General features: G+C 36.8%; 3 protein-coding genes across 4 annotated transcripts in view; 1 reads left to right on the top strand and 2 right to left on the bottom strand.

The window, feature by feature from the left end:
* Positions 1-12688, bottom strand: part of LOC121316852 (glutamate--cysteine ligase catalytic subunit-like) — a 39821-nt gene extending 27133 nt beyond the window's left edge. Inside the window, exon 1 of one of the 2 annotated variants that reach the window (XM_041252129.1) lies at positions 12608-12688. Coding sequence is in view for 1 of the 2 variants with exons in the window: in XM_041252128.1 (XP_041108062.1) it covers positions 1163-1312 (150 nt within the window). In the remaining variant the exon portion in view is untranslated. Of the gene's footprint in view, positions 1-1162; positions 1732-12607 lie in introns of those variants that run through there. The other variant, XM_041252128.1, reaches the window with a different exon arrangement.
* klhl31 (kelch-like family member 31) lies at positions 6659-12691 on the bottom strand. Its single transcript, XM_041252127.1, has 3 exons — positions 12608-12691; positions 9617-10816; positions 6659-9308 (listed from the first exon to the last, which is right to left on the bottom strand). The coding sequence occupies exons 2-3, from the start codon at positions 10786-10788 to the stop codon at positions 8576-8578; spliced, it is 1905 nt and encodes a 634-aa protein (XP_041108061.1). The 5' UTR covers positions 10789-10816; positions 12608-12691; the 3' UTR covers positions 6659-8575.
* A 1570-nt stretch (positions 12692-14261) lies between these two features.
* On the top strand, positions 14262-22919 carry eloal (elongin A, like). The gene is made up of 12 exons (XM_041251685.1): positions 14262-14336; positions 15567-15629; positions 15991-16047; positions 16856-16968; positions 17181-18066; positions 18266-18362; positions 18593-18754; positions 18874-18971; positions 19891-20071; positions 21149-21272; positions 22134-22237; positions 22796-22919. Exons 1-12 carry the CDS (start codon positions 14262-14264, stop codon positions 22855-22857), a joined length of 2022 nt encoding a protein of 673 aa, XP_041107619.1. The 3' UTR covers positions 22858-22919.
* Positions 22920-23213: the final 294 nt, after the last annotated feature.

Here is a 23213-nt window from a genome sequence, read left to right as displayed (position 1 = left end):
AGAGCTATACTGGTGTTTTTTTCTGAAAAGAGACTAATATTGCAGATAGCAGACTGTTTGGTTCAAATTGCATGTACTGCTTACAATTGATAGAGACGTTGTGTCTACAAGTTTCTTGCCCAGCATTGACTGCAAGCTAAAAAGATAACAATGCTGTGGACTAGAAGGGAACAAACTCTAAAGACTTCAGAGAGATCAAAAGAGATAATCCCACTGGCATCAAAGGGGGTCACAAGGAGATAACAAAAGGCAGATGTATGGACCTTTTGTCTCCAGGAGTGTGAAGAATGCACTGAGTTCAGAGGTTGTCACACTAGACTACACACACAGACACACACACATTAACACTCACACAATAAATTAAATTACCTTGACCATTGGTTAAATGTCAGAGAAAGGGGAGGTGGATCATCTATACAGAAGGGTATTTAATGTCATGCAAGCATTGTAATGTTGAGTATTCTGTTTGTCCTGTACCTGGGACCAGACTCCCTGCATATTTCAATAAACCTGGCAACTGATTGAAGAAAAGGACTCTGTGCATTTTCTTGAATCTACTTAATCACCATCTATTTTTTTTAAGTTACTTCAGTAATAAAGATTATTTGCTTTGCCACTGCATTCCAATTGGCTTATTGGCGCACTTAAACATATTTTAAAACAAAATAATTCAAACAAATGGAGGGTTGTAAAATTTTCCTCAGAGCACAAGTTGCAATGTGGAGAACCCTAAGAATTAAATCGGCATATACACGGATGGTATCTAGTAGTACTGTTTAGTGTGTATTATCCTGTTGTAATAAGAAACACATTATTAAATAACCGATTCATACTGTAAATTGAACAGTTGCATAACGATGATGCAATAGATAACTACAATGTAAATATAATATTTCCCTAACGTCATTCTGTATTTAAATACAGAAAGGAACAGCAGCCAAAACCACTGCACCTGTGTAGCACCTGCGTATGTTGCAACCTTCAGGGCCTGTGGCTGTCAGTGTTGTTTATTATAGTACTAGGACTAGTGCGACAAAGTACCTATGGATTCCTATCATTCCAAAAACAGCACCAGTATCAAAATAGTTTGTGAACAGAGGGATCAAATGTATGATACGTTTTAGTTTAAAAACATATATCCTACAGCACTGTGCAGGCTTACCTCATCACCCCACTTCAGGACGTCCTTTTGTCGGTCTTTCAATTTGTTGTAAATATTTAGGAATTGGATGATGCCGTGTTTTCTGACATGATCCGCGTACTTTTTGGTCTCTTCCCAGTTCAATGGCGACCCTTGTGTCAGCAAACCCATGATACCAAGATACAGCGAGAGCAAACACTGACCCTTTTTCAACGATACCAAGTTCTGTGTTTTCACTATGAACACCGAATCTTAAGCGATAAATTCAATGATCCTTTTCATTCACAAAAAAATAACTGACCCTCAACCTTGTAGTTTGTTTAATGATATGCGAATAAAAGGAGGCCTTATAAAAAAAATAAAAAATAAATAAAAAAAATAAACGTTTTAAATATATCGACAAAGATGCAAAAGTGCAATGCTAGTCTACTGCGACCATAAAATTGTAGCCTGGACTGGAGCTAGCCAAATACAGGCTGTTCAGTTAGTTTCACTTTTGAATGTAGACAATTTATACAGTCAACCCCTGCTAACTGTACGCGTCTCAGCTCTCTCTCTGTACCTTACTGAGTACTCTCTACATACAATAGCGAAAAAGAAAACCTTTTTGTATCAGTCACTTGGCAATGACTGAATCCACGTGACCTAGTCAGGCGGAAACGTCACGTAGTGACTAAGCACTTTTGACAAAAGCTTCAAAGAAGCCGCTGCATCCTCACAAGCGAGTGGAGGCTTATAATTTGAACTGAATTTTAAGGCGAAAAATAAGCAATGACATAGCATATTTATATGTGATATGCATGTCTGCTACATAAATACACACTGCAGACCTCAGTTTATGAGTATGACATTCATTTTGTCAGTCAGTACTATGAAGGTTTTAAGTGGATAACATAGTTTGAGTCAGAAATAACTTGACAAACAAATTATCAATTTTTAAAAATGTAAATCTCTTCAATGGAATGTGAACACTACCCGTGGTACGTTTCTGCATGTTGAATGAATAAGGTGAGTGCCCCAGCAGTCACTGTACTAGTAACCCCTGTAGGTGGCATGTATTAAGATGCAGTGAAGTTACCTAAATGAGAGTAACCTGCAACTGAATGAAATGAGAAGCTGTTTGCAAACTATCACTCCGTGGAAAGTTTATTCCCGTTTGTATTGATTTTATTTACCCAGTATAATATTGTAGTAACCTTTAAAAGATCACCATCTTTTAAAAAATGAAGCCAAGGAACAATTGCTTCATAGTGGAGCACCTTCACCAAGCGCTTTACAAGACACAGTAACAACAAGAAAATCCATAATGCTTCAAATACAGAGAGCAACAGCTCCAGAATTAAGCAACATCCCCAGCTTTACATTCAGAACATGAGTCTCTGGAGAAAGGCTCTGCCCCTTTAATACACTGTCACTAACACTAACAGAAACAGGAAGAGGAACAGGAATAGGAAAAAGTAAAAAAAAGGAGAGCAGCCTTGCATAGAGTGAGTGAAGGACTCACCCAACTACACAGACCAGGGAATGCAGCAATGGTGACTACATAGAAGAATGCACAAACAGCCACCAATGCTCACATAACACACACACAGACACCGGGAACACATATAGGAACAAGGGGAAGGAAATACAATTCAACTATTTACAGTAAACAAAACAAACTGCAAGCTTTCATAAGTAAATGCCTCAGAACAACCTTAGGCCAAACACCAGTAGGAACAATGATCTCTGGGAAAGAACACAACAAGAAATCATAGAAACGCAAATCAACAGAAGAAAGTGGTGCTGGATTGAACATACATGAAGAAAACCAACAACAAGCATAACCAGACAGTCACTGAGTTGGAACCCACAAGGGAAAAGAAAACACGGAAGACCAAAAACAGCTGGAAGAGGTCCACAGATGCAGAACTGAAGGAGATCGGATATTCCTGGAAAGAACTGGAGAAACTAGCCCAAAACAGAGCCAGATGGAGGATCAAAGTGGATGACCTATGCTTCCTAATAAACAACAGCAATAATTCCCCAACAGTCCCATGGTCCTTTGCTGCCATTATTTCCATACATGTGGGGCTTTCTGGCTGCTGGGTCAGCCACAGAATGCTACACTGTCTCCTGGTTTGCTCATTAGACAGTGCTGCAGCAAACGCACCATCTGACCTGCTATATCACTCCCAGTTAAAGGCCAAATGTCCTGTCAGCCTCCCTAGACCCGAACACAGTCCTGAAACTTAGGGGGACGCCCAATGATTGCACAGTGGGCAGACAAATGCCTGGGCTTCCCACAGCACCCAGCGATGTTCCTTCAGGGTGGTAGAAAGAGTGCACCGGTTTCTCGGTAAAGTCCTTCTCCTCTTCATTACAGTTGGCAGCGTGCACAGGTCAGGTCTGACCAAGGCCTGCTCGAGAGTGGTGGGTCCCGTTAGCCACACCTGGTGCAGATGCTCGATGGGTTATAACCCAGCTGCTGGTACCTGTTCTGGGCTCCACTCATTCCCTATAGATGACGTTATTTTATTTCAGCACTGTTTGCAGAGCTGCTGTATTTAGGCTAGTACAGCATGACATTTGTAACTATTTAAAACACTGATACAGCTATTCAGTAAGAAAAAATATAACTTTCAAGAGTATCAGTTATGGAAGTGGCATGGTGTGAAGTTTAAATGAAGTTGACATAATTTAAGTATCCAGTTTTTTTTTTTTTTCTTTAGGAATATTAGGATACTGTACAATATTATTTCAGCATTTTTTTTTTTTTTGTATCTCTTTAAGGACTTATGCCTAGCTCATGAGTTTGTGTAATCCAACTGCATTCCAAAGATCTTGATGAAACAGCTGTTGCTATCCTCCTTGCCAGGGATAAAAATCCACTGCAAAGGAGATATAGTAGAGCTGGTGGTCCAATTGTTATAACACTTGTATTAATATTATTTAGCTACAATACCTTATTGAGAATATCAGATCCTGGGCATATATGGGGGTTTCTGTCTGTCCATCTGTGTGTCACACATAGTTTTATTTTTGCATATTACTGCAGAGCTGCTTATCCAGTTTATGGAACTTTGTATTAACAATATTTAGCATAAATTATTGAGTGTCAAATTCTGAGAATATAGGGGGGTGGGTGTCTGTCAATGCATAAATCCTCCTGTTAGTGAAATTTACATTTTTGCATATACTGTATATAGAGAATCGCTTTATGATAAAATTGTGATCTAACATTTAATTGCTAATTCTTGTTCTGCAATATTCTGTACACAGAGTTGCTATATGTCATGGTAATCATTTTTCGTCAAACTGTTTTATTTTTATATTTATTTTGTATTTACAGCCATGGTTGGGAATCTTACTGAAATTTGTGTTTTAAAAGAATTATACCAGGAGGAGCCTGTTTGTTGCTTTGTTTATTTATTTATTTATTTGTTTAATGTAGACTTTGGTATACAGTGTTGATGAAACACTTTCTTGATATGAATCACGTGGATCTACAGTAATAAGCAATAGTTAATTTTAATAATTTATAATATATATTTTTTGTTTTGTATTGGTAAAGTGAATGACAAGTATGGAATGCCATCTGGTGTGCACTGTGTGCAGGTTGAATAACACAGTTGTGGAAAATATTATTTGTGGAAGAAACAGAATGCTAAGGACAAATGATTTAAATTGGTAAAAAAAAAACAAAAAAAAAAAACACAAAAAAATATCTAAGTATTAACTTGTGAGTTACTTAAATACACGTTTTGATGAATTCATCAAATTTTGATAAACTTTTTGTTGACTATTTTAAGGTTATACTATGAAAATATTGACTTTAGTTATTGACTACAGCATTCCAGAGCATTGGACCTCGAATTTCACAGTGAGCTTAGATTAGGTCTGTAATGCAACACCCACCATGACATGCATTTTCGTGTATCTTTTTTTTGCCGAGTCATTATTAGATAGCTTTTTGACAGCGAAAAGTAATAGTGATAACAAAAGCTCATTTGCAACATGCTGGTCCAACATTAATGCACGCACACCATTGTATCCATTTTCCAGAGTCATAATTACACCACATTTTTAGCCCAGACACACCTTCAGTTTGATCTTAGCTAGACCCCGCCCCCCGAAGTCACACGGGAATAAAATACTTAATCAGAGCTGGCTGGAGTTGTTTTTTTGATTTATTTTTTAAAATTTTTTGAATACTTTAATTTTTTTTTTTTTTTTTTTTTTTCCTTAACCACAAACAATTGCAATTTACGAATGCATTTTTAAAGTAACATCATTAGGAGGGGTCAAAAATTACACACACACACACACACACACACACACACACACACACACACACACACACACACACACACACACACACACACACACACACACACACACACACACACACACACACACACAGCCCTGCAAACCCGCAGATCTCTTTATATCCGCGGTAGCGTCTGTATAGTGACTATAAACATGTGACAACATTGTCAGCTGACACAGTCACCTGTTTGCACTTTCATTAGTTGCATGTTACTTCTGATCGAAAATGTTTTCGAGCTCTGTTTTTTTAATATGTGGAACCAAATTGACAAGAAATGAATCAAAGAAGATGAAAAAGACAAGTCGTCAATCTGGAAAGCAGCAGAATGTGAAGGGGGGGGGGGGGGGGGGGGTGAGGGAGAGTTATGTGCTGCAGGATTGGAGGAGAGCAGATTGGGGTGGGGAGGATGTGAGTTTGAATGCGAGTTGTGAGAGAGTGGTGAAAGTGACCATTAGTAACGACCTGAAAAACTGCAAGACCAAGAACCGACGAGAGAGAGAGAGAGAGAGAGAGAGAGAGAGAGAGAGAGAGAGAACACAAAAAGACAGACCCATACCCATCCACGCGCGCTGCGTGACAGCAGGTAGCGCAACACACACTGAACATGCTCCCAGTATTCTCGATATGTAATACTGCATTTATACATTTACACCACTTTGAAGGCTATTTTATTTCATGTAAATTATTTAATTTCTCATCTGTTTAATATGCCTTTAAATGTGTTTATGTGTATGCTTTGTTTGTCATTTAAAATGCATGTCCTAGGTAGACAGGCTAAAATGATTTAAACTAATCAGTCTTGAACAAAGAAGACTGTGCTGCTATCTGATTCAGGCATTCAGAATTCTAAGAGATATTGATAGTGACTTTTTCAACCTGAAGACAGAAACAAGGACCACGGGTCACAAATGGAGATTAGATAAAAGGGCATTCAGAACAGAAAATAGGAGGCACACAGAGAATTGTGGGAGTCTGGAATCAACTCCCCAGTAATGTTGTTGAAGCTGACACCCTGGGATCCTTCAGGAAGCTGCTTGATAAGATTCTAGGACAAGCAGTGTCTTGTATACATTTGCTGGGAGTCACAGTATTATTATACTCTTTTACTATACAGTAAAACCACCAAAACTAAGAACATTCAAAATATTATACATCAAGAAACAGCATCGTCATTAAAAAAAAAAAAAAAAAAAAGAAAGACGCAAATGTGTTTTTTCTTGTATGGATAAAGCTTTAATGAAGAATGAAGGCTATTAACAGTACTACAACAAAGGAGTTCAGTAGCAGGATGATCACTGCAGGGCAGTTGGTTTTCCCCTTCGTTCACACAGCACTCAGATTCACACAATGGGGTCTATTTTAATGATTTTATTCTATGATTTTAATTAACTTTACAGCAGCTGTAAACGTGTTCCTCTGCATTTGTACTGCATTAAAATCCACCATCGTTAGTCTGGGTTTGCCTGATGTGTTACTACTGTCCCCGCTTAGTAGTATCTGCATGCGTTTCAAATGATCATTGCAGCATGACAGAGTTAAAACAATGTGAGTTGTCACAGATCGTATGAAAGGTAACCGGATAGAAGTTGTCCATATCCTTTGTGGCCCAGTGGTAGACTACATCTCTCTCTATATATACCATTCTATTTCCATTTGGCCCCTGGTTACCATCGCTACACTGTATTTAATCAGTAATGTGCAGTGTATTGTGTAGCTGCAGTAAACTACTTCCACTCCAAGCAGCTCCAATCGAATACCTGTATTTCTTTAGCTTTTTACAACGCTCCACATTTTTAAATTAATCTTTACATTCTGAAAAAAGCTATGCACAATTCCCTATGGGCAGCCTGCAGTGAAATCCCTTTAATTTCATAAAACAATAAATCTCAAACACTAAACAGCAACACCTCAAATACATGTACACGTTTCTCTTTTCCATTATTTGGAAACCCGCATTTTAGTAACCTTTATACAGTACAGTATATTGGTTAGACTGGCTCAGAACTGCATACAGATATTAGATTCCTTTTTTTCACCAGCAGAGGGCGCTGATGATTACCTGGCCTTGGATGATCAGACGACAGTTTACATACAGCAATAAAAGGCCTGGCTTTACACGTGAGTAAATAGGAAGATCAAAACACCCTTCTCCATTACACATAATGTAATTACTCACAGCACAATGGAGCTGTTGTCGTCTGCTAGAATACAACTTGGGATGGGCATTTTTTTATTATTTTTTATTTTTTAACAGAGGGCTGATAAAAGCTATACATATTATTGGCCCCAAATTGAAAATGCATTTTGTGTTTACAACAACTTTAAAATGCGTACAGATACATACTTCATGGACTATATAAAATGTACATTGATGCATTCTACAGTCATGTACAATACATGAATTGCCTTGTTTAATATTTCCTTACTGGTATTATAGTTAAAGTTGCTTTGGTTGAAACATTCTGTTTTTTTTTTTTTTTTTTTTTAAAACTCCACACAGACCTAACCTCTATAAAGTTATTTCAACTTTTATTTCTAAACTTACAAATACAGAAACTTATTTTACACATTTTTTAAAGATGTTTATGTTCCCTTTTTTGTATTCTTATATCAAATTTAAATAACTTTACAGTTATCAATTATGTTAAATTAAATTTTAAATAGTGGACGACTCTCTCAGACATTTAAAGATCATAAACAAATTAGGTGGTTAATAGGACATTTGTTTTAGAACTTTCAATTCTGTTTAATCTTTTATGAAATCACTCCATTTAGTAGATCCAATTGACCATTTTTGTTTTATTTACATTCCTGTTGTTTTCCTTAACATTTAGAGGATTGGTTATCAACTATACAGGATCTATTATAAATGTGATGTATTCAAATTGAGAATGTGTGCACATGGTATTTAAATACACATTTTGTTAAATACATAAATTATTGGGGGGGTGGGGGCACATTTAAAATGATATATTATTAAATACATACTTAAAGATGACAAAAGCAATAAAGTTTACTTTGGAAATTTATGTTTAGAATCTTCAGCAATTTCCACACTTATATGGCTTGGTAGCACTTGATTGGCTAATTGATTAACTCCTAACTTTCCCTTCCACTGTGAACTTTTAAATGCTGACTGGAGCCGATGACACAGAGCTTGCCCTAGACTCCCGAGTTCTGTGGCTCGGTTTGGTAACAACACAGCATGAGATGCCTACTGTCGCTTCTGGCAACTCTTCCTCCTCAGTCCATTCATTGAGATCGGGGTTGTAACACTGGATACACTTCTTGTACTTCTTTTCAATCTCATTCCAGCCCCCAAGCAGGTACATCTTATTATTGAGGGCAGCAGCACCTGCAGTGCTAACCCCTGTCTGTAGGGGTGCAGAGTAGCTCCATTGCCCAGTGTGTGGGTTATAACATTCAACTGCCAGAACATCAACTCTCTCCCCACGACCTCCAAGCTGACTGCCGCCCATGACATAGACACGGTCACCTAAACTAACAGAGCAGTGCCACCCTCGTGGGGTGCTGAGGCTGGCTTTGTCTTGCCAGCTATCACTTGATGGGTCATAGGCGCACACAGAGCGTGAGTATGCATTATTAATGTAGCCGCCGCTGACCAAAATCTTCCCGTCAATGACAGCACTGGCATGACAACACCTTGGCACTTCAAGGGGTGCCTTCATCTGCCACTGGTTGGAAGTAGGCACATAACACTCAACTGAAGACTGGCAGCCATCTGAATTGCGACCCCCTACTGCAAAAATGAGGCCATTGAAGGCATTCAAGCTGAAGTGGGTACGTTTCTGGGTCATGTTAGCCAAATGGATCCAAGTGTTAAAACGGGGGTCATATCTAAAGAAAGGGAGAAGGAAATGTGTAAAGGGATGCGGTACAGTTTAAACAGACATTAATAAGATAGCATAGATTTTGTTTCTTAGAAGTGACACTGCATTTAAAAGACACATTTATTAGACCCCTATGGCCTTATTAGAAATAGCCATCAAAGGTTCATTTTGGGCATGCTGGTTTGTGAAGTCATTAAGCCTATCTTATTCTTGTTTCCACTTGACACCAGCATTAGGCAGGTACGCACCAGAAATATGACACATTTAAACCAATTCTATTCTTTGCAATGGTCTAATAGATGTATTGGATCTCACCTGCAGAAGTTACTGACAGCATGCTTGGCCTGGTTTCTGGCATCATTCTGGTCTTCACCACCAGCCACGTAAAGGAATCCATCCATGACAGCCACACACTGATTAAAACTCTTGGCAGCCATTTCGGTCAGCCTACTCCAGTTATTCTCAGGATCTCTGTACAATACATCTCTGCTGAGGGACTTTTCAGTTGAGGCTGGACGTCCTCCCACAGTGACTAGGACTCTGAGGCCACCACGCACCTTTGTTCTTCTTGACTGCAACATGTTTTGTTGATATGGAAGTAAGTGGTAATTCATGGCATCCACAAGAAGCTTGTGGCATTCACTATCTTGCATCATCCTAGGCACAGTCTGTACAAAGTTCACCAGGTCTTGCGCTGTGATTGTACCGAAACGGACGTTGGACAGTAAATCAGCTACATATTTCATCCTCTTTTGGTCGAAATCCAGCCATCTCATTGCAATTTGGAATGCTGTGACTTCAGATGGCAACTGTAGGGCATCATCCGACAAAAGATTGTTGATCTGATCGTAGGCCAGTTTCAAGAACTGGTCTGTTTCGGAAAATTCAATGAAACTGTCCCTCATGAATTTTTGTGCAGCCTCTTTGGTGTTTTTTAGTCCATAGGTATCTGCAATGTTGACCACATACATACAATTTTCCACATTGATCTCCTGAATTAAAAAGTTACAGCACAGCTTTACAAGGCTATCAATTTGGAGAAAGATTGCAGTGGCAATGGTACTACCAATGGTATACAAAGACAAGGCAACCTTCCCTGAGTAAGCATATGTAATAACTGTGGGCAGGCCAACTGGGGATATTTCACTGAGGTCCAGTCTCTGGATGGAGGAATCCTTCTTCAGTGCATTATGAACATATTCACTGCAGGAAGCCATCACCACTTTGTGAACACTGAAAGACTTTGTTTTGGTGGCAATGGTCAAGTCACACAAAAAGCCTTCTTGTCTCATCTTGCTCAGGTCTTCCATGAGATTTGACCCATAGGAAGCATCTGTTACCTCAGTGGAGATGCAGCTGAATCCATTTCCACTCTCTATAAGAGTGTTTAACCCATTTAATTTGCTCAACTGTCCATCCTCAACGATGATGGTCAACTCACTAATGTCCCCTTTGTTCTTTTTGACATTCTTCTTTTTAGGTGCCATGACTGCAATTCTGGGTCACAGCCAAGACCTATAAGACAATTAAATTTAACTAACAGCTTGAATAAATTGTAAAATTCATAAAGGCAAAAAGAAGCCATACTTCTGTACTAAAATACAACTAATTAATAAAGACAACACCTTAGAGTACCAGTATTGGTGTAAGCATCACATTTCAATAAAATCTTAAACAACAATTTTCTTAAGTACCCTGACCTAAAGCTGCTGCCACAGTGAGCAATCTACAGTTTGGAAATTTACCAAACAAAAGGTATACTGGCACAAGGATTAATTACCGGCTTTGAAATAGCTGTTTATTTTACATTTGGTGTATTCTTATACATATTACGGTTAATGTTAAAATGGTAAATCTTAAGTTTTACCGGTAACTGTCAACACTTACCAAGCAAGGTGGTAAATGACCGGAATAATCTAGAAATATATTGGTTTTCTGACATTTACCGAAGTTTATTGGTAAAGGCACTTGGTTATTCTTGAGGATTACTGGTAAAGCGTTTATTTTTATTTTAGACATTTACCGCTTTACTTGGTAAATGTCGACATTTACCAGTAAATCTTAAGGTTTGCCAATAGTCAAACTATTAACGTAACATATCTACAAATGTACCTTTTAATCTAAGGTAAAGCTGTTTTTCTCTGTGTTAAGGGCCGACTGTGTATGGTTTGATTAATATCCTAGGCTAAAAGAATATCCCCCTGAATAAACAAAATTGGTCATCAGACTTTGGTGCATTCCTTTATGATATGATGTATGTAAAGTATAGCATGTAAAAGAAAATAAATGTATTATAGAGACCAATAGCTGATTTTACTAAAGAAAGTTGACGTTATTCACTTACAATTCAAGCAACTTTTAATATTTTGATGAACAATTGAAGAAAAAAAAATTAAACACCGCACACGGTAGATTAGTAAGATTTTGCTCTAGCGCAAAGTTTGGACAAACTTTTTTGTTCGGTTCTAGAACTAAAGCTGGTTTATTTCTTTACATGTTTATGCCTTTCCTTTTGTGGAGCAAAAAAAAAAAAAAAAAAAAAAATTATAAATGTGGCTCAAAAAGTTAAGTATATTCTTACAACTACTTAAACTAGATATAAAATACTGTCCCAAACACAGAATGGTAGATTTCCATGTCCAGTGAAACCTACTATCAGTCTAGGGCCACAAGGGCCAGTCAGCTGTTCTTAATAAACAGCATTGTGTAAAAGCATCTGTTGGAATTCATCAGGATCAGCTCCAGGAATAGTAACATTGGAGTGGTACCCCAGGCTTTCCTTATTAAGCTGGGCTCACATAAAAGTACTTGGTACTTTGCTGCTACTTAAAATGTGTAACAAATGATTACTTAAAAGATAGTAGGTAGATTTTTTAAATTGTATCGGGATAATAGGAGGCATCTGTAAGTATTTCACAACTCTTTGTAAATGCTTAACATGTATAAGGCTTAATATATTAGGCTTATCAAAATATATAATAACTAAAACTTTAATGACATTTTTAATAAAACAACTTGTAATAATAAATGTCAGTTTTATTGACTTCAGGGGCAAGATCAGAACTGCAAGGAAAAAATTAATCTGAATTTAAAACTTTACCCAGCTCTTACATGTCATTAAAAAATAAAACACACTTGAAATAAACACTTAAAAAATAAATACTTGTGCTCATGCAGTCCATCGCTGTAATTAATAGGCAAGTGTAGTGAAAATGCTCTCTCATAACCAAGTTTTAAAGTACACCACACAATTGAAAATAAAAACCAATTAGCTTTGGGTACTTTGGAAATTATAATGTGACTCACCTTCTAAGCCTATGAACAGAGCTTCAAAAGAGACAAAGAGGGTGGTAAAGTGTGGTACCTCCAAGGTGCTGTACTGGTGAGCAGTGAGTGAGAAGAGAATTGTAATACCCAACGGTACCACACTTAGAGTCCCACAACTAACTCCTCCTCCCCTGTCAAACATCAAAGGGAGGCGTCTGCCCAGTAGCTGGCTGAAAAATGACGCCTGACCAACCATTTTGGTGGAGTATTCCTAATACATTCAATTTCAAAAACAATATTTATATAACAGCAAAACGATGAGACCAAATATATTATTATTATTATTATTATTATTATTATTATTAACAAATAATCAATAACCACACTAATAATAAATACATTTTTTCTCCTACTATTTAGAGTTTTATGCCAGTCTTTCCCTAATAAAGTAACTGTCACGTGCCCTCATTTACAGAATGCGAGGGGGTGGGGGGGAGAGGATAGTTCGTTAGTTAATTAATTTGGCAATTCATACGTTAATTCTTAAATTAAGTGGTCAATTCATAGGTTAATTCGAAAGTTAATTATACTTATAAATTCATTTTTAAATGTATAAAATGAATGCTTACATTTATAAATTAATTTGTAAGTTTGGTCAATTCCTACATTAAATCGTAAATGAACGGTTTGCCAATTGAACTTTCAATTTCATTTGGGAATTTTAACTTTTTAAAGCACATGTTTGAACACTGTAAATCACACGAAGGGGCGTCTACAATCGACAGTACTGCCAAAGGGTTATGCCTCAGTGACGTGCGACGCATTTTACTGCACTGTGCATTAATTATTTAGAGAGCATTATGCGCTGCACATCACATGTCAATGACACATTGATCCCACTGCACTTTTATAAAAGTACACATCTATGTAACAAAAGCTGATTAATTATTGGCCAATTAAGCTAAGAGTAACCACAAGCAAATGGAAACGAACAAAAAACAGAAGAAAAAAGTGAACGCATCAATGTCAAATTGTTATTTCTGTCACAAACCCCAATATTGTTGAGTTGACTGTAGTCCTCGTTAACTACATATAAATACATTCGGTATAATAAGTTTCCCTACCATGCACACCACGAATCAAAAAAAAAAGTAGTCCCTATAAGCACCTAAACGTGTGTGAAATCTCATCAGTTAATTGATTTGTACGTAATTGATGGTAGTGCATCTTTCTGAAGGAGTTCAGAGGCGCTAGATTTGTTTGTTTATTTTTCCAAAATGAATACGTTTTCTATTATGGGCCAACGAGTTAATCATTAGGCCTATTGCAAAGATGAAAATCAACACGAATTGAACAATGCAGTGATGTAATTAATCACATAAACAATAACATTGTAACAACCATTCAGTTATGAACAGTTCACTCCACTTAATTAGTGATCACATTATTATAAGTTTATATATACGATTTGTTGCAAAATGTGCACGTGTTTTTACAGAGTAAAAAAAAAGGAACTACAAACACAAATCCAATAACTTTTAATAAGAAATGATACATTTAACATTCGTGCTTCGTTTTGACGACGCACAGTGACCTGTATTATAAAAGGTGAAAGGCATAGCGGATTTCTCCTTGGATTAATACAAACAAGATCTGAATGAACAACAGCGGCCCATCTGTACGAGAATTTGTAATGGCTGAGTCTGAAGTTTTGGAAAAAGTGTTTAAACTAAAAGAGCTTCTAAATGAAACCACGGAGTCTAAGAAGGTACATGTAGAATTTTTTGCTTTAACATTTTTTTTCGCTAGATCTTTTTTTTTTTATATATATATTTTGCAATTCTGATAGTTACAACTTTTTTTTCATACATCTTTTTCAAGAACGTAATAAAGGTCACCGATTCAGTAGCGGAAGAAATCCAGCCGTACATTAACGGTATATACCTGTACCAAGTACATTTAAAAAAAAAAAAAAAAAAAAAAAAAAAATGCATCCATTGCTTATTGAACATCAGTCACGCTTTAGTTTGTTTAGTTCTGGGGGTTGTTGTTTGACAATCTTGTAACATTTTCTTAAATAAATAACATTACCACTTCCTCAACACTATAAAAAGTGATCCTACCCACGTAACTGATCTGCTGCTTGGTAAACAAACAAACAAATAAATTTTCAGCGTGGAATAAAAGAGTTAAGTAGTTTGTTGCTAATTATATATATATATATATATATATATATATATATATATATATATATATATATATATATATATATATATATATATGTATAATATATATGTAACCATGGCTCACTGGCTACTCCAATTGATAACATACATGAGATGAACTATAGTGTTGTAGGCTACAGTGTTGTTCTTTTGTGATGTCACTGAACTCCTTGGTGGCTTTTTGCAAACTTTTTATGTACAAAAAAGCTTGTACTTTGTTCACTATCTGTTCTGCTTTTAATGAGGTAATTTTAATGAAAATTAGTGTTTTAAAAATACTTTAGTGTAACACTAACATGACTTGAATCCTGACCAGAATTGATTAATTTTAATGCTAACTTTCCACTTTAAAAAAATTAAAATACATAAATCCTTGCTACTGTGTTGCTGTCATTTATGTGGCCTTGTAAAGCCATTTACAATAAAGTTGTTACATGAATTGGTTTATCAGATGAATTGTGCAAAAGGTGTTGTGCTTTCCTGTATGAGGCTGCCTTGTAAATTGAATCCATGAAGAATTACAATCTTTCTAAATCTCCACCTCCTGTTGGTGCTCAGGCTTGAAGCTATACACCAGTGCCTGCTAGTGAGGTCAGCTAATTATTTTTACAGCCTGGTAGCTACTGACATTTGCATTGCCCATTTATAGTACATGCTAAATGGAGTACCTCAGCCTTGGCTATTCCCATACATAGCTTCTGATCTGAGTGCACACTCAGCCATTCAGCTGTTTCTATGGAAGGAAGGGGTGCTTCCCATATTTGGAATTTTAGGCAATCGGTTTTTCAACCAGCATTTTGCTCTATACTTGGAGGTTTTATGAGGTCCAGTTATGGGTTAGTAAAAAAAAACAACTTAACTACTGACATTCATGCATAATTTAAAGTCTGCAAATTTCAAATATATATTTTCTATTCCTTTTAATTTATTGACCAATGTTTGAATACATGTTTTAATGTGTTTTTAAATACTTTTATTATGAAGTCTTACAATATTTAACATTGGATTGAAAAGCTTGCATGTTTTGTTGGCAATCTGTAAAATGCATAGCAACATTTTTTTTTAAATAGTCTTTTGCCCAGGCAGTTCTCTTAAAACATTTGCCAATATTTGTTTTGGTAACTAAAGGTCAAATCCTGTGTTTCATTCCGAATAACCTGTTGGCTTTCTTCTGAGATCTGTTTACACCTTTCTTAGGTTTTAAAAACACTGAAGCGACTGCAGGACTTGAAGATAACACTGGACATCCTTGCGGTAAGAGCCCAGTTTAAGGGTGGGGGAAGTGGAGATGCCCTTAATATTTTAGGTTTTGCAAGATGTTAAACTTCCAGTGTGTGCTATTTTGAGCCCCAAATTGTTGGATAGGAGGAACCAAAGTGAAATTTGGGGGGTGAGTAAAATAGTTGAATAGGCCTAATGTTAAGTGACAGCTGTGAAATAGATACCAGTTGAGAATTTAAAACTAAGTCTCAGTGTACTGTGAAGGAAACTTTGTGACCCATGTACAAAGAATAAAAGGGGTTAACATTAACATGATTTAGGCATTAGGAGTCCTAGTTCAATCTGTTGCTGTTTGTGGGTAACCTGAAATATTTTAATGTTAAGACTTTTGTAAATATTGCTTCACTAACAGAATGGAACACCCTCTGCCCTTAATCAAGAGACTCAACTGTATTGTGTCTGGCCAGCATCTTATCATTGGCACTGGTTATTCTCATAGACTTTGAGGCACTTTTTGCTTTCATTTACTTGATGCCATGAGTATGAATTCTTAGCTTTTTCAAGGTGTGAAACATACACATTTAATAGCTCCATAGGTTAATGTTTGTAGATAGTGTGGTAGTGCATGCAAATTAGTCGGTCCAGTAAATACATTTGTCAAATTGTAAATGGAGATTCAGACAATAAAAGACCAGCACTGAAATCACCAACAGTCCTGTATTACAAAAAATAAAAAGTGAAACTGTACAACATGTATCCTGAAATGATGTAACAATTTGTTTAAACGTAGCTGGTGGGTAAAGTAACTTTTTGTACCCTAAAATTTGGTTGGACTCCACAGGAAACTGGGATTGGAAAAACGGTTAATTGTTTTCGGAAGCATGAGATCGCAGGTGATTTAGCCAAAGCAATAGTTAACCAGTGGAAAAAGTTGGTTCCCAAGGAAACTAGCAGGTAACTGTTTATTTAATATGTAGCAATTACCTAAAATGCTACTTTTGTTTTAATTTGTCATAGATTGGTCTATGTAGGTGTATGTAGTGAAATATTCAGTTCATTGTCGGTGTTTTAAAGTATGATGCCCTTTTTGCAAGGCAAGATGGCGATTGAGATTATTGTACGGTATAAAGAACAGATCTCATAACTGGCCACCCTGACTGTTTCAGTTCTAGCCTTGCACAGCATGACCACCCTCCAGAAAACCAAGAAAGCTTCAAGAAAAAAGAAAAGAGAGATTTTCTGCAAGACAAGACTTCCAGTGACATATCTGAGAAAAGGCATTCCACAGGACAGGATAAAAGGGGATTTGAAAAATCTGAATTTGTGCCCAAAGAAATGTCCAAAACAGATAGCCATCGAGCGAGTGCTGTTAAGACAAAAACTCTGAATGACAGAGCTTCTGAAGGTCATAAACATGAAGAACAGCGTCTTGATAATGTAAAACATTGCCCCAAAAGTGGAAACACTGAAGAATCAAATGGTGATCTTGAAGACTGTAGTGAGAAAAAGCCTTCCAGATCTACCAAGGCCCCCCATAATCCCCCATCAGAAAAAAAGGCACCCAACCATGTAGACAAAGAGAAGTACGATCACAAGCAGACCAACAAGGAGTCTCCCTCATTCACCTCCATAACAGAGGAAACATATAGTAGTGCCAAAAGTTTTGTGAAAAAGGACAAAAAGTCAACCAAAGTTGCAAGTGATGATAATGTAATGCGTGATAGGAGAAGTACTCTGACACAGAAACGATCGGCTACTTTGGGTGAACTGGAAATGGATAACAAAGCGAAGAACAGAAAGTCTGGGAAGTTTGTTGATGAGAGGAGTGGTGATGGTGACTTTGAGGAGCCGACCATGTCCTTTGAAACCTGCCTGAACTATGACCTTGGACCTGCCTCCAAAAAAAGAAAAAAGCCTTCCAAAATTCAAAAGCTGACCAAGAAACATGAAAACCATGATGGTAAAACTGAATCCGTAGGGAAAAAGGTTTCAGAGAAAGATAAGAGCACGACGGAAAAAAAGAACATGAAATCTGAGGATTCTCCTAAAAAGGTATTTAAAAAAAGACCAAATTTCCTATTTGACAGCTATTTTTGGCATGTCCAAAGCACTTCGTATCAAGTAAACTAACTTCCATATACACATTTCAGAATGCAAATTTTATTTTTCTAACTAATATTAAATTGTTTTTTTCAAGTTTAAAAAATGTACACATTATTGCTGCTTAATTGTTTTACCTCTGTGCCCATAGGTGGAATCCGGATCTATAATGGATCTGTTAAATGTTCCATTGCCATCTTTTCTGCCGGATTGTTTCTTATTCCCTTCTCCTTGCATAGACAATAAAAGTAAGTATTGTAGAGGAGATAGAGGGGAGGATTTTTGGACATTTTAAAGTGTACCAGTGATTTTATTTAAAAATAACTTGGTATTCATGGTTTGTGACGGTCAAACTCGCTTTAAACCAAAAGTAAAGGCCGTCTTGTTCCATTGACCAATTGTATGAATGTAGTAAAACCATTTCTTCACCACCGTTTTTGACATTGAAATTTCGTTGGTTGTTTTCTTAAATTCTCAGAACAAGCTGAAGTCCCCAATACCTTGGAAGATACCGTTGTGTTTACAGGCCAGAGACTTAACTCAAAGATGCAGGTTTATTCTGGTGCTAAGACTGTGTTCCTTCCGAGCATGATGACACTTTATCAACAGTGCATACGTACACTTCAGAACAACATTGACTGTAAGTACAAAAAAACCCTGCCCCATGTGACTCTTTTTTTTGTAGTTTTTAGAAAACAGGTTTACAATGCACACACTGCCTTTTGTAACAATGTTGCAAGTTAAAGTCCTCTCTTACAGCACTTTACGAGAGTGGAGGAGTTCCATTTGAAATTCTAGAGCCAGTGCTTGAACACTGTACCCCAGAACAGCTGTACAGAATTGAAGAGTGCAACCCGGTAAGATTTTACACAAGAATTTCTTTGTCTTGAGATTACCTTAACAAATCATACACGAAAATGAACTATGCTGTTTGGCTAAAACCAAAAACTCAAATAGTCAGTTTGTCAAAACCATAAGGTAATTGGACTGGATGGGTGTAATGTTGTGAATCCAATCCATTAATGCTTATGTTCCAGTTCACAGTTGCTGTCTAACACTGCTCAATATGGCTAGTCCTATGGGCAGGAAGTGCTGATACTAAATATATGTATAAGTTTAGCTTAATACATTATGATCAGCAAGCAAGTGTGCGTCTATTTTGTCTGCATCGATCCTCTACGGATGGGATAAAGTGAACAAAGAATTTCTCTATTGATTGAAACTTTTTGCATGTTTAATATGCTTGCACGACCATTTTAATCATGTGCAGGTTTCTGGTTGCAGTATAAATTGGTGTTGAGCAGCTTGCAGTACTACAGTTGTTACAAAGTTCAACTGCAGCTGTTGTACACCATTTAAAATTAAGAACCCTTTTCAACATGATAAACATACTGACAGTATTTACAGGAATCAATTGTCTTTCAAACCTTTTACACAGACGTCCCTTTTAAATACACTTTTAACTTGTAAACAACTTGAAGCACTGTCATGTGCTCCCACAGGACTGCGATTTGTAGGAGGTCCAGGATACCCCCCCCCCGCCCCCAAGTCTGACTACAGCAGCTGTGCGCAATGTGCAACCAGTTTTATCAGAAGTACACTAGAAGAATAGGAGTTACTTGCGTATGTCAAGAACACCATGAATATGGAGTGATCTTTAAGATTTCATATCATTTTTGTTCTTGTACTGTATTAAAATAAAACCCACAAGCTTTCTATTAGTAATGTGAATGAAGCACTTAAAACTAATTGCACACTTTTTGTCTCCCATTTAAGGCTTATATTGGGGATACTGACCACTTATGGATGAAACACTGTCAGAAGGAGTTCAAAAATGAAAGACCTCAAGAGTACGAGGCATGGAGAGAAATGTATTTGAGACTTTTTGAAGAAAGAGAAAGAAAGTTTAAACTTCTGACAAAAAGCATAGTCTCGGCACACTCTGGAAAACCTAAAGGTTAGTATCAAGACATGCAGTACAGCACACTTACCATTGTAGGATCTTCCCTGAATTCAACTTTTTGGTGGCTGACACCATGTCATTGTCTTTCTTTGATAAATGCTACTGCATACCTGCCAAGCATTCAGATGATGCAAAATAACGTGCATAAAAAGCTTGAGCACCAGCAGTTTTTAAATGTTGTTTTATTGAATTGTCGGGGCATATTAACGCACCGCTACCCTACTGCAATTGGAGCCACCTTCAAAATTACCTGCAGATACTTCAAAATGGAACAGTACTGTAGACAAGGATCTATAAATAATCTGATTATCAGACTCCCATGAGCACATTCCACAATGTGAAACCTCTTATAAATAGATTTTTAAGTGGAGTTACCAGAGGTTAAAGTTGCTGAAAATACAATATCTGTCCAACAGCGCAGTTTACCATACCAAACACATTTGATTTATAGAACAACCTTTGTGAACAAGCATCCCAAGGTGCTATGCAGGCTAACAAATTGGACTGCTGCTAGCTGTTCAAAGTCTATGCTGAAAATGTGTTCATCTAGACTTAACTGAATGTCTCTTCATGCCTGGTAGAACCTGGAATGGGCTTCCTGTGTAAGACACCCTAAAGCTAAAAACCCTGGAATCATAGCTTTTTAACATTTATTGGGATTATCAGGATCTTATACAGAAAATAGGTATGGCTAGTGAGATTGTTCTGTTGTGCAAAATGTCTGTCAGGTTATTGCAAGCTTGCTTAAACTCAAGTAGATCATGTAATTGGCTCATGGTAATACCTGCCTGTATAAATGATCCTAACAGTTAATGTTTTTGTGCTGCTTTTAATTTTCTAAACTGCAGACATTACAATGGTCAATTCACAGCTCCTACACTTTTATCAAAGTGAGCACTACTGTATATTAGCATTGGGTACATGTCATTTTGATTAGAAGTAATCCCTAATGAACTACCTTTTTGGTCAACAGGTTGGCTGGTGTGTTGTGTATTATATATAAAACCTAGTTCCTGTTCTAATTCCAGGTAGATTTGGGCCTCCATTTTATTTATTACCTTTTTTCCCCAGGCCGACAGGTGAAGCGAGCATTTATTCATTCTGTAGCCAAGCCTCCCAGAGAGGTGCGTCGAAAACAGGAGATCTATGGGACTGCGTGCTCCACTGCCCAGCCTCATTCCGTTGATAAAGTGAAGTAAGTTATGACCATCAACACTCCGTAGAGGTAAAACTGTAAAGAAGAGTGTTTCATCCCTTTAACAGTGCTGTAACTAGTTTTAGAGAACATGTGGACTACAGTACTGTTGAAATAGACTAAACCTATTGAATATTGTGAATAACTAAGCAACTTTTTTTTTTTTTTTGATCTTCAATCCTTTTCCTCCACCATATGCCACCTAAAATGCATGGTTCAATTCTATTCCCATTGTAGAACCATTTTGAGCGTCTCCAGGATTTACTACTCAGCTGTGATCTCAGCACATTTTTATCTAGACTCGCCACAAACCTGAAGTTACTGTGCAATTGGAGCCTTCTTGTATAGAGAAGTGAAATCCAATAAGGACAGGAATCAAATTTCATGATTTCTGGGATTGGCAATGAGAAGCTGCTTTTAAAAGATGTGGGATTTAATGCAATCTTTCATGCAACATTTCTTCATTGCAATGTTATTACACAAGTCTTGTTTTTTTTTTTTTTTTTGCAATGAGTCACTCCTCCCCTTTTAATTTTTTAAAAAATGATTATTATAAATGCCTAATACATTTCAGTAAATGGCTGCAGTACATTTTATGTTTGTAAGAATACGCCAGAAGACATTTGAGCCGGTGTGGTCTGATTGGGTGTAACTGCTGCTGCCACTTGAACCTCCAGTTTAGTTATAAATCTTAGTGACTGCTCCTGTGCCACATATAACAAATAGAAGTAACTTTGAGTTGCTGTATCAATAGTAGTATATTAGGAGCACCTATGAGAAAACATCTCTCGTGTGTGTGTGTATACGTGTGTGTCTAATATATATATATATTACTCTCTCAAGTTTAATTTTTTTCTTCAGAATTTCAAGTGTAAAGACACCAGAAAGCACAGTGAGACACGGCTCTTCGGAAGTGAGCCTGTCCAGTGCTGGTCCTAGTCAAGATCCAAAGAAAATGGCAAAAAGTAAGAAGTCATTGGCCTTCAGCCACTGATTTTGATTTGACATACCATTGATTTTATAAAACTCATCAACCTGTATTTTTTCGCAACAGTAATGTTACATAATTAAACCACATTTTTTGGATGTTTGTCACAAGAACTAGTGGTCGTGATGGTAAATAATTGCTTTGGGGAAAACTCATTTTGAAAATGAATTGAATTACTTTGTTTTTTAAAAAAAATATGACTTAAATGCTGCTTACCTTGTGTTAGTATATTAATTAAACAAGGCTACAGTCTGGATAAGTTGGCCAAATCAATCTAGAAAATCCACAGGGATTAAATTACCCTCTTCTGTTTCCTACTCCTAGCTGCTTAAGATATCCCTGTATCTTGCACACTTGATGCTGTCACATGATTCACCAGTGATACATTTTGCACTTAATCAGAAGCCTAGTAGATTGGAGCCCATGCACTGGGAAAACAGGGTGTTGGATATGGGAATATTCGTGCTTAATGATAGTCTCAATTGTATTCGGTATTTCCTCACCTTTTTTTTTTTTTTTTTCCCCTTTCCCTTAGAATTTGCACCAATGATGGCAAAGTCATTAAAGATCTTCAAGAGCCAACTGGTACGCCGATAGATGCACTTTTGAATCACTTTTTGTTCGATAAGGAACCATTATGATCTGGACCAACCCCCCCCCCCCCCTTTAAAAGAGTAATGTATTCAAGGTATAATTAACAAGTTTAAAAAATGAAATATAAAAGTACTTTTATATATGTGTGTATATATACAGTTACTACTGTCAATGTCAATAACACACATAAAGGGATTGAAATGTCTGACTCCTTCATTTCTATTTCTTCAATTGTTTTCCAGGGTTGAGCTAATAATTGAATTATTTATTTTTTTGTTCTATTAAAGCCTGTATTCTGTGTACTACACCTTGGACCAGCAATATCAAGTTTGGCACAAATGTTTTATTTTTGAGGATCA

The sequence above is a fragment of the Polyodon spathula genome, chromosome 6 (genome assembly GCF_017654505.1).
Source record: "Polyodon spathula isolate WHYD16114869_AA chromosome 6, ASM1765450v1, whole genome shotgun sequence".
Lineage (NCBI taxonomy): Eukaryota > Metazoa > Chordata > Actinopteri > Acipenseriformes > Polyodontidae > Polyodon > Polyodon spathula.
Note: the sequence above shows the minus strand (reverse complement) of the source record. Positions and strands in the feature narration are given on the sequence as shown.